Consider the following 15,000-nt stretch of genomic DNA (forward strand, 5'->3'; position numbering starts at 1 on the left):
AAACCCCACACTGCAATGAAGAGTGGCCCCGCTTGCTGCAACTAGAGAAAGCCCACGCAGAGCAACGAAGACCCAACCCAGCCAAAAATAAATAAATTAAATAAAATAATTAATTAATTAAAAAACGAATATATGTTTACATATATATATATAAACTTGATTAAAATATATAAGAAAATAGAAGAACATATAGAATATGTTGCTATATCGAGATATATAATTGTAAATGTAAAACTGGTGTTAGTATATTCTTCGTATATTAATTTTTATCAAGCTTTTCCAAGTTGTTTCCAACAGGAAAGTTGGTCTGAATAACCTAGCCCAGTGTTACTAAAAATAGGGACTCACCCATTACTTACTGTTTGCTTCTGCAGTTTTCAGTTGATTTGAAGTTCTGAAATGTTGCTCTGCCTGATGTCTGTGTCTCTAAAATGCTGGGATTCCAGGTTCTAGGGTTCTCACACTTTGGGATTCCAGGGGACTGGGACGTTAGGTTTCCTAGTTCGGAGGTTTCGAGGGTCGAAGCCCCTGCAGCCCTGTGGCCGCCAGACTCCAGGGAGTCAGTGGCAGGCATCTGGGGTCTATCCCCGGGCATGGCCTTTGGGGGCATCTTGTCTTCTCAGCAGCCCTACAACTGCCTTCTCAGGGACCCTCCCTACTCGATCAGCCCCCGGGTCAGGCCGCAGCAGGTGCTGAGTCCGAAGGTCAAGCAGATCCACGTTGGAAAGAAAAGGCATGGAGACTCACCGCCTGCCCTGCTTGCCTCCTCAGGATCTTCATCATCTGGGCCATCAGCAGCTGGTTCCGCCGCGGGCCGGCCCCTCAGGACCAGGCAGGCCCCGGAGGAGCCCCACGCGTCGCCAGCCGCAACCTGTTCCCCAAAGACACTTTAATGGTAACCACTGGCTGGGAGGCCAGACCCGGGAGAGGAGGCGGGGAAGGTGTGGGGGAGTGGCATGGGCTGCTGGGACAGACGCGACCCCTGGTCACTGTCAGGTCTGTGAACGGGTCAAGGATTGAGAGACTCCAGGTGCATCTTCAGCCCATGAAATCTGAGTCACTCAGGTGACACTTACAAGGAGCAAGTAACTCTTCTGGGTTTGTGGTGGTGGTCTTTCTGCGAGAAGGACTTTGTTCGGGAGCACCTGCAACAGGTGTTCTAACCTCAGTAATCTCGGCTTCTCCCACCTCTGCGGTTCTCTGCAGCTCTGGGATGCCTGATTTCGTGGAATTCTGGCCAGCAGGGCGACCACCACTCGGCTGTTCTTTACCACTGGGCCTTCTGGGCTCTGGACGAGGATGGCCACGGGGACTTGGGAAAGGAGGGAGTTCTGAGGCCAGCTCCCCAGTGCCCCTCGGTTCTCAGTAGCCGGCTGACACTCCTGCACATCTTGACTGTGCTTTATCCATAAGCCTGTGGCGCTCTGACCAAGAAGCCCATGAGAGGCTGAGAGGGGAGATGATTCAGGGAGGTCCGGATCCTTTCCAACCCCAAATTCTAATTGGCAGGCTGGACATTGTTTAATTGTTTTTTGCTCTCGGACCAGGACAGACGTGGTGGGGGTATGAGGAAAGAGAAAGTTTATTCTACTAGCTGCTGCTCTTCTCTCCACTAACCTTCCCCCCGCCACCCCGCAAATTGTTCATATTAGTGGGCCGTTGCTGCCACAGCTCTTCATCTGCTCTTTATCTGTCAGCCTTCAGAGGGTCCTGTAAGCAGCCCTAACGAAGCTCCCCCCACTTCCCCTCCCAACAGAACCTGCACGTGTACATCTCAGAGCACGAGCACTTTACAGACTTTAATGCCACATCAGCGCTCTTCTGGGAGCAGCATGACCTTGTGTATGGCGACTGGACGAGTGGCGAGAACTCAGACGGCTGCTACGAGCATTTTGCTGAGCTCGACATTCCACAGGTGGGGACAGCTTCTGGTTTCTGGCCCCAAGGCTGCTCGGCTAGCACTAAGGGCATTTCCTTGAACCAGCTCCCAGTCCTGCAATCGGGAGTCCAGGTTCCAAGCCTGGCTCTACTCTCAGTTCACATGCTTTGTGACCACAGGCAGGTCCCTGAGGTCTCTGGGCCTTGTCTTCCCCACCTCTCCATTTGGATGGAGTTGGAATTGGCATAGGATCCTCCCAGCTACTTTCAGGGTTGTGTAAATCTGTGGTATAAACCAGTGAAAGATTAGTAATCATCCCTGGGGGTGGCCAGTCAGCCAGCCTGGTTTGAAAATAATAGTTAATGTTGATTGAGTACGTACAGGGCACCAGCCTGGGCTGACTGGTGGAAACCTCCCAGCAACCCTAGGAAGTGGGAACTGTTATTTCCATTTGACTGATGAGGAAACTGAGGTACAGAGAAGCCCCACCCAAGGTCGCACAGCCAGTGTTAACTGAACTGAACTCAGGCTGTCTGGCTCTGGACTCTGGCAGCCCCAGTTCAAATCCTGCCTCCTCCAGGGAGCTCTCCCTGACACTCGGGCTCAGCCAGCACCCTCTCTGGGCTCCCCAGCGCAAGCCGTGCCGGCTCTGGGGGGTTGTCACTACCTGAATATGGATCTGTTTTCCCCATGGGACCATCTTGGTCACAGCTCTGTCCCCAGCTCTGCCCAGCAGAGGACTGGGTGCAGAATCAGTGGCTGTTGAATAATCAATGAATTTGATGAACCTGTGAATGTTGACATCTCTTTGGGGCTGCTCTCTCATTCCTTTCTCCCCATCAAGTCTCCTCGGCCTCCTGGGGAGGAGGGAGCATCTCTGCTCTGTCTGGCTCTGTCTGGGTCTCTTTGGGTAGCTGGAAGCAGATAGGATAGCCCGTGCTGAGAGGTGGCTCCCACTGAGACTTCACGTCCAGCCCCCAGACCCCAACCCCAGATCTGAGGAAGACTGGGGGACAGTAAGCCAGGCAGTGAGAGAAGCTTCCAAGGACTTGGTGCTAACCCTCCTTCCCAGCTCTGTGATGGGAGAGTTGTCTAAGTTGTACTTGACTTTAATTTGTGGAGGCGACTGAGCAGCCACACAGGCCAAGGCCATTGGAAGGAGAATTTACTGCTTACATTTCCCAAGAGGAGGGGGCTCACCACACTACGCAGGGCCACGTGGGGAAGCACCAGGTTTGGACAGGAGCAGAAGGGGCATGGGGAGGCCTAGGCCGAAGCCTTTATCGAGGTTTCCGCAGGAAAGGCAGGGCAGGTGGGGAAACACCTTAGGACTGACCTGCTTGCCAGTCCCTAAGGGGGTGGCTGGGGTGTGGACTTGGGTTTGTTGGTTTGCATTTTAAAGTTATATTCAAAGTTAGGCGAGTTGTTTATTATTTCCAGGAATCAGCTAGACCTGGGAGGGGCGGTCTCTTCCCTGCCAGATGTGAAAACAGCATGAAATATAAAAACATGGTTGACACAGAGGTGGACTTAGAAGGCAGGGACGTGAGGACACAGCGTGGCCAGGTGAATCCCAGCTTACCACGAAGGTCAGACAGGCTGCAGTGCGGCCTCGGCCACCCACCCTGCGCCTCAGGCAGGTGGCCACCCCACTTCAGTTTCCTCATCTGGGTGGGTGTGGCAGGGGGGTGAGAATAGTAGGTGAAAGGCCCGGGCAGAGAGGTAGGACACAGACGGTGAGAGGCAGGGCCACGGGAGAGCCCACAGACTGGGCTCGGACCCACTTACTCGCTGCATGTAGCCTCTCTGTGTGAGCCCCAGTCACCACATCTGGAAAATGGGATAATAACATGCCCCAGTGCCCAAGGTTTACGTGAGTTATACGGGTGTGACTCACTGGACTGGGCAGTTACCATTTGAAGCGCCAGAGTGGTATCTGGCCTTCGTTATTCTACCGTTTAATGAGTTAAGGCTGCTGACGTTTGTTGAGCTCCTATTCGGTGCTTGAGTAACCGTGCTCAGCGCTCTCAGATAATCTTTACGGCCCTGCTGTGCCCTCAGTGCTGATGATCTGCGTCCTGCAGGTGGGCCCTGAGGCTCAGCGAGGCGAAGCCTGAGGCCACACAGCCATTGTGGGCTACAGCCTGGTTTTGAATTTGAGCCTAACTCCAGTGTCTGGCCCCTAACCACTTAACTACACTGCCCACCCTGAACACTCAGTAATGGGGGTGAGGAAGCCGTGGGGGGCGGGCGTCGTGAGGGGCTTCACCGTTCCTTGTCCCTGTCGGGCCGCCTTGCAGAGCGTCCAGCAGAACGGCTCCATCTATATCCACGTCTACTTCACCAAAAGCGGCTTCCACCCAGACCCCCGGCAGAAGGCGCTGTATCGCCGGCTCGCCACGGTCCACATGTCTCGGAGTAAGTCCCTCTCCATCCTGGGGCCCCCGTGGTGCCGCGGGCCTGGACTCCTAGGTCCACGAGGGCAGGCAAGAACCCTGTGCTCAGGGAGGCTGGGGTTGGTGGCCGGGCTCGAACCCCACTTACCCTGCATGCCTCTGGACACCCGTGGGCAGGCAGGAGAGGAATCGGCTTAGAAAGAGCAGGTGGAGAAAGGGACTTCGGAGAAGAGGAAGGGCGAGGCCGGCGTGTGCACAGTACCGGGCCTGGCAGAGCAGACACTCCAGAATGGCCCATGAGAGAACGGTGGCTGATTAAACGAGCAGAGGGAGACTGCAGGCCCTTTGCCATTAGTTGCATCCGGCGTGCTCTCTGTGATTGCATCTGTGTCGGCCGCTCCTGGAATGGGTGCTGCACAGTGACCGCCCTGGGGGCTCCTGTGGGGCCGTGCGAGGCTCCCAGGCTGCAGGTTTGAACGCGTCCTGCATGGCTGCGCTGTGAGCCTCCGCCCCCGCACGCACACCTCTGAGTAGGGCCTCCCTTGACGAGGCAAGCTGGTGAGGGCCACGTCACCGGACAGGCCCCGTTCTCACCTCGCTGGCCACCCTCCTGGTGCCCCCCTGAGAATCCTGATTGGGTGAGCAAACTACAGGACTGCCAGTGACCCCAAGAAGCCCTGGGTCAGAACTATGGCCATTTGGGACTTCTGACACGACCTCATTTTGAAACAGATTCTCTCTGCCCAGGGCATCTTCTTTAAAAAAAATTTTTTTTTAATCTCTTGTTATAAGTACATGGTTTAAAATTCAAGTAATTTAACCAGACAGCAACACTCATGTGTCTCCTGCTCTCCCCCTCTTGTGTTCCCCCAGTTTCCACTCCCCACAGGCAACTGCTTTAGCTGTTTCTGCTACTTAACCTCCAAGGCTCCCAATAATAAGATGATAATGCAATTTCTTGGTTTTTCAGTTTTGACATTACCTCTCAAATGGTTTTGAGTCTGTGACTCTTCTTCCCATCTGAACCATACAGTGTGTGTAGTTTATTTTTCCTTTCCTGGCCAACATCTCCTTTTCCATGAGGTTAATAATTGTTGGCATTTTTTTGCCTGCCCTTCGTGTCTTTTGTCCTTGAGTCCACTGTCTCCTGATCGGCAGCTGTGGGACTCTCTTGCTGCACTTCAGTTTCAGCAGATCTAGAGAACAGACAGCCCCCCACACACCCCTCCCAAAAGCCCCCCATTCCCTTCGTGTGAATTTTGCGTGCTCCACCTCACTTGGATTCTGCTGCGCCTGTGGACTTGGTTAAGATCCCTGTGGCTGTTTTGTGTGGCGCAGAGACAGATGTGCTTTAATTTGCATGGGTTAGGTCTTTTCCTACCTCTTCTGGTATAAAAATAACCCAAAGGATGAGAATTTTTTTTGTGACCATCTACACTGGATGAAACAAAACCCTAGTGACTGTATTTCAGTACCCAAAGCTGGTTTGGAAGAGTCCCCCAGGTGTGCTAAGCACTGTTCTAAGCAAGTACGTCTGCGGACTGTGCTCTGTAGGGCGTTCCGCCCGGCTGGCTGGCTGGCTTCCGTGGAGCGCATCTGCGAAGATGTGGGCAGAGGCGGGCTGAGGGGTGTGGCCTGCAGGGGCCATCCCCACGGAGGTGTCCCTGAAAGTCTGGGTTACATGTGCCTGACGCGTCAGAGGTTGCTTTGAACGTGACCCAGGTGGGCGGCTGCTCGCTTGCGTCCCAGCTACACAGACCAGCCACGCTCAGTGCCAGCATCTTCTGTGGTTTTGTCTCTGGTGAATGTGATCCATGTCACTGTGTGGTGAGGTCGTGTTCATGGTCAGTGTGACAGATGTTGGTGTGGTCTGCAAACTAGAATCTGCAGCCTGTGGACCTGGGAAACCACCAGGATCCCCCAGGCTTGCCTCACACCTGGGCCCCCTTAGGGCAGGGGCTTGAAGGGACACGGAGCTGGCCACCGGCCCACCCCAGGGCATAGAGCAAGAGTGTGGGATCGGAAGAGCCTCCTCCTCCCTTCCCCAAAGGGCCAGTGATCAGCACCCTAGCACAGTACTGTCCCAGAGGGATACAGTGCCCGCCGCAGAAGGCATTGTAAGTTTTCTAAGTGGCCACGTTAAAAAAAAAAAAAAAGGCCATAAAATGAACGTTAGTAATTTATTGAGGTCAACGTGTTGTCATTTCAACATGTAATCAGTATAAAAAAATTAATGAGGTACTTTCACTCTTCTTTTTCCTGCACTACGTTTCAAATTCCAGTGTGTGTTTTACACTCACAGCACATTTCAGTTTCAATGAGCCACATTGTCCGTGCTCAGGGTATAGTTTAACTCCAAGAAAAGGGGGCTTCTTCCTCCCTACAGAAGCCAGGTCCATCTCATATCATAACCCCATCTGGATGCCACCAAGTTGCAGAATGTTCTCCACCTGAGCCAGAGCCTCTTGCCTCTGGGGCTGGCCGGGCACGGTCCCTCCCTGTCCTGGACAGCCTCTCATGGGTGTGGAAGACAGCAGCGGAGCATGTCCCCGGGGAATTTATTCTCCAGGATGCCCACCCTTGGGTGTTTACTGCTTTCCCCTGACGTGGGAGCAAGGTCTCAAATGCGTTAATTGTGATAGAAGTGATGGGATGATATTCATGGAAACCGTTAGAGCAGCTGGCCCCGGGGCTGAAACCCTGAGTCAATTCTCAGAAGTGGTTTTGAACTTGAGCTCATCCACAGAATCCAGAAGCCCCTGGTTCTGAGCGGGTGGGAGGGATCTGGGCCCTGTGGTGTGTGTCAGTGTGACATGCAGGGGTGCTCTGCCGGCTGGGCTCTGTAGAGCAGAGAGCCACTTCGCAGTGGTCCTGCCCAGAAGAGGCGAGGCTTTAATCCCCATTCTCCAGAGGGGGGACTGAGGCCCGGGGAGGTGATGTAGCTCAGCAACGTCCCTCAGTTCATGGGAGACAGAGCCAGGATGTGACCCCAGGGCCCCCGCTCTTGGCCAGCTCCCTCTTCCATTTCCCCATCTCCCTAGCACCTGGGGGCAGGATGGAGAAGTCACGGGAGGGACAGGCCATGTGTTGTCCCAGCATAAGGGGGAGCTGAAGAGTCACCCATACCCGGATGGAGGCGGGTACCATCCTGTACCCGCCCTGTCGTCCTGGCATGTCTTGGCAGGGCTTGGGGCAGCGTGGCAGGGAGCCCGTGTCTGACCTGGCCTCTGCAAGAGGAAGTGAGGTCCACTCCTGCCCGGGGATTCACAGCCCCAAAATATTTCTCGCGTTGGCGGCTCTGGGCCTTCTCCGGCCCTGTGTCGGCCCACCTGTTTATATTTATCAATGCTGCTGTTCGTCACTGGGGGGGGGGATACGGCAGGGCCCAAAACGGGCCCGGCCCCACCTGGGGTTTGCAGACTGGTTGAGGGGGCAGACAGCAAACAAGTAAACCAGTGGGCAGGTGAACCAGTGGGTCGTGATGAACTGTGGTGAAGGAAACAGAAATGGCGAGGAACCCACCCAGGCTCCAGGAGCCGCCTTCAGTGGAGTGGGCGGAAGGGACATTTAACCAGGGGCTGGAAGGGGGAGAAGGAGCCAACCAGGAAGATCCCAGCCATGCTGGATCCCTGCCGGGGAGGCGCAGCAGCACGTCTGCAGGCCCAAGGTCGGCGCATTTGAGGAGGAAGGAGTGGGGTGCGCAAGGATGAGAGGTGGCGAGGGCTGAGGTTGGTGGGGCCGTGGTGAGCACATCAGGGGCCCTGCCCGGGGCAGCGGGAGCTGTCTAGGATTCTGAGGCAGTGGGATGACTCGATCAGTTACTTGGATCTTAGGGGCAAGAGTGGCCACTGGGAGGCCAGTGAGGAGGTGACTGCGGTCATCCAGGAGGGGGCGCCGTGGCCGGCCTGGGGTGGGGCTCTGGAGGTGGGAGGCAGTGCTCGTATCTAAGGCCTGTGCCGGAGGGGCCATTCACCCGGGGTGGGCTGATGGAACAGATGCAGCAAATCCTGGAGGAGGAGACTCCTCGTGCAATTTGGTGGATGCCGGTGTCACTGTAAAGATGGGGAACCTGGGACTGGGGTGAGATTTGAGAAGGCAGTGCAGGCTTTCCGGTTGCCGTTGTCGGTTGGTGGGTGGAAGAGTGGGAGCTGGGAACCGGGTGGGCAGAGGCCTGGGGCCCGCGAGTGCCAGCAGGTCTCACATCCACCCCCTTTCCCTGCCTCCTCGCTCTCAGTGATCAACAAATACAAGCGCCGGCGGTTTCAGAAAACCAAGAACCTGTTGACGGGAGAGACGGAAGCTGACCCAGAAATGATCAAGGTAAACACGAGCAGAGCCGTCGAGTTCTGGGGGTGCCGTCCGGCCCGTTCCCAGCCCAGCAGCCGGACCACGGGGGTTGTCTTCTGACACCACCACTGAGCCGCTGGCAGCCGGGGGCTTTCACCTTTCTGAGCCTCAGTTTCCCTCCCTGGAAACTGGGTTAGAACGTAGAGCTAGCTCTCAGGGAGTGGGGGCGTTGCCGGCGAGGTTACAGCTGACCTCCAGCAGTGGCAGGGCGGGTGCTCTGTGCGCCGTACACGCACCCACCTGGAAGCCTCGCGCCAGCCCTGTTGGGTGAGTCCCGTCACAAGGAGACTTACACGAAGTATCACAGCCAGGAAGTGGCAGGGCTGGGATTCACACCCAAGCAGCCGGACCCCAGAGCCCGGGCTCGGCCCGGCACAGATGAGGTACCTGCTAACGTTGGCTCTAGAAGGAATACTCCCGGTTAATCCGGGGACGTTAACCCGCGGTGGCACAAGAGTCTTCCTCTCTCCACGAGGTGGTTCCAGGCGGGAGGGCGGCCCCTGAGTACGGAGGCTGCACGCAGGTCCCACACTGTGCGGTCGTGAGGCTGTACTTTGCAGCCTGGTGCGCCGTGCCATCCATATGGGCAGGCCTGGGTTTTCTGCTCCGTCAGGTGGCTGGGGGCAGCCAGGGCAGCGGGGTCTAGAGGCTGGTGCGGGGACTGGCCAGGGTGAGCCCTCGGCCAGCGGTCGCTGTGGTGGTTGCTCTTCTGCTGTCGCGACTGTCACGGGAGTCCTCAGGAAGAAGCGAGCAGGTGCCTCTGAGACCCACCACCCCCTGTCTCCCCTCAGAGGGCTGAGGATTACGGGCCTGTGGAGGTGATCTCCCACTGGCACCCCAACATCACCATCAACATTGTGGACGACCACACGCCGTGGGTGAAGGGCAGCGTGCCTCCTCCCCTGGACCAGTGTGAGCCCCCGGCCACCCGCTCGGGCTCCTGACCAGGCCATTTTCTTGTCTCCTGGCCCCACCCCCAGCCCGAGATCTCTGACTAGGTCTCCACCCTCCCAAGCTTCCTGCCCTGCCCCTCTAGACACTCCCCTTTCTCTTCCTCCCACACCCCCTGGTGACCCCAGCCCTGACCACCTTGTGTCCAAACTGGTCTCATCCAGCCATGAGCTTTTTTCGGAAAAGGTGCATCCGTTGCCAGCCTTGGAAATTGGGGCAGCATCACTTAGGAACCCAGGTTTCTGACTTCTTTTACTGAAGCCTGACGAGTGGAGAGCCTCGGGGCAGCCACAGTCTGGAGCTGAGCTGCAGCTGTCCCCTTCAGCCAGGGCCTACCCAGCCCTCCCTAGCCTGCCCTCTCCCTGACTCCTTGGCACAGCCCAGAAATGTTCCCTGTGCCCCAGTCTCTGTCCCAGGGGCCCCACCGGATCCCTGCAAACATCCGAATTTGACACCTTTGTCCTCGGAGGCTGAGGGGTCTCCCCACCCCCGTGGGTGCCTGTGGCCTCTGGTCCAGGCTGAGCGGTAACCCCTGCCCCGTGTGCCTGCAGATGTGAAGTTTGATGCCGTGAGCGGTGACTACTACCCCATCATCTACTTCAACGACTACTGGAACCTGCAGAAGGACTACTACCCCATCAACGAGAGTCTGGCCAGCCTGCCCCTCCGCGTCTCCTTCTGCCCGCTCTCGCTCTGGCGCTGGCAGCTCTACGCTGCCCAGAGCACCAAGTCGCCCTGGAACTTCCTGGGCGACGAGCTGTACGAGCAGTCAGATGAGGAGCAGGACTCGGTGAAGGTGGGGGGGGGTGGCGGGAGGCTCCCAGCCCCTTCCTGGCGGCAGGAGGGGAAGGGGAAGTGGGCCAGGCCGATGGCCTGGGGGCTGCGAGCGGATGCTCCCCTGCCCACAGTTTCACAACCTCCCAGCTGCCCTCCCTGCAGTGGGCAGGAAACGCACTCGGCCCTCTGGCTCTGGCTGACTCTGGGTGTCCTGCCTCTGAGGCTTTCACGGTCCTCCTTTTTTTTTTTTTTTTTTTACATTTATTTACTTATTTTTGGCTGCGTTGGGTCTTCACTGCTGCTCACGGGCTTTTTCTAGTTGCAGTGAGTGGGCGCTACTCTTCATTGCGGTGCGCGGGCTTCTTATTGTAGTGGCTTCTCTTGTTGCGGAGCACGGGCTCAGTAGTTGTGGCTCACGGGCTCTAGAGCGCAGGCTCAGTAGCTGTGGCTCAGGGGCTTATTTGCTCCGCGGTACGTGGGATCTTCCCAGACCAGGGCTCGAACCCGTGTCCCCTGCATTGTCAGGTGGATTCTTAACCACTGCGCCACCAGGGAAGTCCCCATGGTCCTCCTTGTCACGGCTTTTCTGTTTGCAAGGCCTGGCCCTCAGGGTCTGGATCTACCCCTCCCTGCTTCTTCGGCCCCATGTTGTGCCTCCGACTTTGGGCTCTGACTCCATGTGTCTGCTCCCTCTCACTGTGTCCTTGAAAATTCTTCTCTGCCTGTGTCTGTCTTGTTGAGCCTGGTCTGTGCTTGCCCGGGGCTGTCTTTGGTGTTGGGTTTCTGTCCCTGGCTCTGACAGTCCCTTCATCTCTCTCAGTTATTTCTCTGCCTACCCCCATCACTGTCTCCCCATCTCTCCTCTGTCTCCATCTTTCTCCCTCCCTCTCCGTGCATCCCTCGCCCACCTCTCTGTGCGCATCTACCCATCTCTGACCTGCTCTCCTCCTGGCCAGCACCACACCCCGCTGGGAAGCCCTGGGGTCAGGTCTGGGGAATATCAGGAGGTTCTTCCGGGGCCCAGAGCAAGGAGAGATGGGTCGGCTGATGAGGGCACGGCAGCGCTCACAGCATCTCCCCCACCCCCACCCCAGGTTGCCCTCCTAGAGACCAACCCCTACCTGCTGGCGCTCACCATCATCGTGTCCATTGTCCACAGTGTCTTTGAGTTCCTGGCCTTCAAGAACGGTAAGGGTGGGACCCTGGGCCCCGTGAGAGGCCGTGGGGGACTGGGGACAAGGGGGTGTGTGGTGGGAGGATAGGGCCTGCTCCCTCCCTCTTCCTCTTGGGCCCTCCCCCTACCTGGGGCCTGTCAGCCCCACTCTCCAGAGGCCTGGTGAGCAGCCGCCAACTCCCAGCCCAGAAACTCCCATCTACCGGGCGTGGTGCTGGGGGAGGGGCTGGGCCTGGCGTTCTGGCAAAGGCCAGGACAGCCACCAGGAAGCAGGGCCGGGGAACTCCAAGGCGGGGAGCAGGGAAGCCCCAGAGCTGCTTCTGCCGCCCTGCCCGGCAGGCCGCCTGTTGGGGAAGACCCCTCGGGTTGAGTGGACAGGGCCCACCTGAGTGGGAAAGTGACAGCCCTGTCCCAGAGGGCCCCGAGGTTCCAAAGGCCAGCAGTGGTGATGGCCAGCGTTTGAGGGGGACCGGCCACATGCCAGGCACGGTTGGAGCGCCCTCCAGTGAGCGCATTGAGCCCTGCAGCCACAGCCCCGTGAGGAAGCGTCGTTACCCCCACTATCATAGCAAGGACCCGGAGGCTTGGGGAGGTTGGTTACCTGCCCACAGTCACACAGCTCCCAAGTGGCAAGGCCAGGATTTAGATCCAGGCAGCCTTCTCCATACTGCAGGCCCTGCTGGCCACTTCTTCCTTGTCCTAGAGAACCCTGGTTTGAAGGAGGCCTGCTGCTCTGCAGCTTCTGGAGGTGGCAGTAGTAATGGGTATTATTATTATCATCATCATTCTTATTAAGAGGACATTGCCATGATTGAGTTACCTTCTGGAAAATTATGACATCAAAACCAAACAGTAAGTGGTGCTCACCCCAGTAGGGAGGCACGTGTTAGCCGTGGTGCGTGGAGCCCTGGCTGTGCCAGGTGGGCGCATGCTTGCAAACGCTCTTGCTGACTGCAAGCTGGGTCCCCTAGGGTCCCTTTTTCCCTAATGACAGATGAAGGCACAGAGGGGGTGGTTACTTGCTCAGGGTCACAGAGCAAGGGCATGGGCCCTGGGCGAGCCCAGCCTTACAGCCTGTGCTTGCTGCCTCTCTGGTCTGAGGCAGAACTCGGATCCACCCACCCCCACCAGAACGCTGTCTTCAGACGCATTCTTCCCAGTTAGGATTGGGGGGGCTCCTGTGAGTGTCCCCTTCATATCTCCTCAGGGTCTGATGGTTTGAAGGGAGAGGTGTAAGCCTACCGGGTGTGCTGGAGCTCTGGAATCAGAGTCAGAGCCGGAGGGGTGGCCAGCACCCGGGTCTCGCCCCTGTGTGACCTCGGGCATGGCTTCTCGCCTGGAAGAAGGGCATCGTGCTGGGTCGGCCTGCTGTGGCGGCAGGTGTTGGACACACAGCCCAGGCAGAGTCCAGTGGTGCCGTTTTCCTCGTCTGGCCGATGGGAAGACCAGGGCTGGGAGAGGGGCTGAGCTGGGCCCTGTGGGGGGTGGCGGGGGCCCGGGAGAGTAGTACTGGAAGAAGCTCTGGTTGGAGAGCAGAGCCCATGGCCCCTGTGCATGTCCTGAGCGTGTCTGTGGGCCGGTCCCTTTTTTTTTTTTTTTTTTTTTTGGCCACACCTTGCGGCATGCGGGATCTTAGTGCCCTGACCAGGGATTAAACCCACGCCCACTGCAGTGGAAGCGCGGAGTCTTAACCACTGGACCCTGGACCGCCAGGGAATGTGGGCTGGTTCCTTCACAGGTTCGGGGTGGTGGGCTGGAAGAGGCGGTCTTGATGTGCGTGTCCCAGACCTTCCCACCCAGCGGAGGCGCCACGGTGCCACGGCGGACAGCTCAGGTCTGTTGTCACACAGACCCGGCTTCCATGCAGATACCGCTGGGTCAGGCTGTGTGGCCTTAGGGATGTGGCACATGGCAGCAGTCTCCGCCACCGTCACTGCCAGGCAAGGGACCGACCGCACCCTGGGGGGCAGGGTATGTCCAGTGTGAGGCTGCAGAGATCCTGCCTGCCTGGGGCTCCGGCTGGCGCCTGTGGAGCAGACTCTCACCGCAAGGGGGAGTAGTGTGCACCCTCCTCCCGTGGCATACCCAGCGCCGCCCCGGGGGTGTGAGGAGGACGGAGGACGGGGCTTGAGGGAGCTGCGGGAGGGACTCGGGGGCTCCTCACCCTCCTGGCTTCCTCCCCAACTCCTGTGCACAGATATCCAGTTCTGGAACAGCCGGCAGTCCCTGGAGGGCCTGTCCGTGCGCTCCGTCTTCTTTGGCGTCTTCCAGTCTTTCGTGGTCCTCCTCTATATCCTGGACAATGAGACCAACTTCGTGGTCCAGGTCAGCGTCTTCATCGGGGTCCTTATCGACCTCTGGAAGATCACCAAGGTCATGGATGTCCGGGTAAGGCCAGGCTGCCATGCTGTTTCAGAAGCTGCCAGGGGTTGGGAGCAGGGTCGTGTGGCCCAGCCAGACCCTGGAGCTGGCCCCTAGGGGATTCCCAATGCCTGCCACACTCCCAAGACCAAGGGGATTTTCGCACCAGGGGATTTTTCGGGTTACACGTGGGGCAGGGGAACTGGGAACGGTGGGGAAGGGCGGGAGCTGGAACTGGCTTGGGGGACAGGAGCCAGCGTGGCAGCTGACTGCAACCTCCCTCCCTGTCCGCAGCTGGACCGGGAGCACAAGGTGGCAGGACTCTTCCCCCGCCCAACCTTCAAAGACAAGTCAACATACGTTGAGTCTTCGACCAAAGTGTATGACGACGTGAGTGTCCCCCACAGTGGGCCTCAGGGAGGGTCTGCAGGTACCCACACGCTCCTGGGGACCCAGGACATGGCTAGGATGTCTGCCTGTCGGCTGACAGCCCCATGCTTCATGGCTTGCATCATACCCTCTAGTGTCCCCTGCCAGCCACATATACTTCCTGGCCGAGTCCAGAGTTCCCAGGGCCACCTGGAAATTCCCCCGGGCTGGCCTGCCAGACCAGGTGTGGGTGTGTGAGGGCGGGGAGCAGGGGTGCCAGGTGGGGCCCAAGGAGCTGGGTCCCAGCCCCACCTTGTGCCCCACAGATGGCGTTCCGGTACCTGTCTTGGATCCTCTTCCCACTCCTGGGCTGCTATGCCGTCTACAGCCTCCTGTACCTGGAGCACAAGGGCTGGTACTCCTGGGTGCTCAGCATGCTCTATGGCTTCCTGCTGACCTTCGGTGAGCAGGCCCTCACCATACGCGGCCCCCGCAGTCAGCCAGGCGTCCAGCAGCAGTCCTCAGCCGCGTGCTGGGCCGTGCTGGGCCTCGGCAGTGAGCGAGTCAGCCTGGCCCCGCCCTCCCGGCACTTGGGGTCCAGTGCGGGAGACAGACCTGTCTCCAGACAGGGACACTTCAGGGGGAGCAGGGGTGGCACGTGGACAGCCTCAGAGAGGTGCCCGGTCCGGTCTGGGAGTCAGGGAGGGCTTCCGGGAAGCCTTGGACAGTGCATTTCAGTCCTCGTC

The 15,000-nt window shown here is 58.1% G+C and overlaps 1 protein-coding gene across 1 annotated transcript in view; it reads left to right on the forward strand.

Moving 5' to 3' along the window:
* The window catches only part of CLPTM1 (CLPTM1 regulator of GABA type A receptor forward trafficking), a 28,149-nt gene that overhangs the window by 11,793 nt on the left and 1,356 nt on the right, over positions 1-15,000 (forward strand). The window contains exons 3-12 of the mRNA XM_082862569.1: positions 772-895; positions 1,757-1,915; positions 4,180-4,297; positions 8,510-8,595; positions 9,414-9,534; positions 10,125-10,369; positions 11,445-11,538; positions 13,722-13,912; positions 14,180-14,275; positions 14,581-14,716. Of these exons, the coding sequence (XP_082718695.1) occupies positions 772-895; positions 1,757-1,915; positions 4,180-4,297; positions 8,510-8,595; positions 9,414-9,534; positions 10,125-10,369; positions 11,445-11,538; positions 13,722-13,912; positions 14,180-14,275; positions 14,581-14,716 (1,370 nt within the window). The remainder of the gene's footprint in view (positions 1-771; positions 896-1,756; positions 1,916-4,179; positions 4,298-8,509; positions 8,596-9,413; positions 9,535-10,124; positions 10,370-11,444; positions 11,539-13,721; positions 13,913-14,179; positions 14,276-14,580; positions 14,717-15,000) is intronic.

Source organism: Leucopleurus acutus (genome assembly GCF_964270905.1).
Source record: "Leucopleurus acutus genome assembly, chromosome: 20".
NCBI classification, from domain to species: domain Eukaryota; kingdom Metazoa; phylum Chordata; class Mammalia; order Artiodactyla; family Delphinidae; genus Leucopleurus; species Leucopleurus acutus.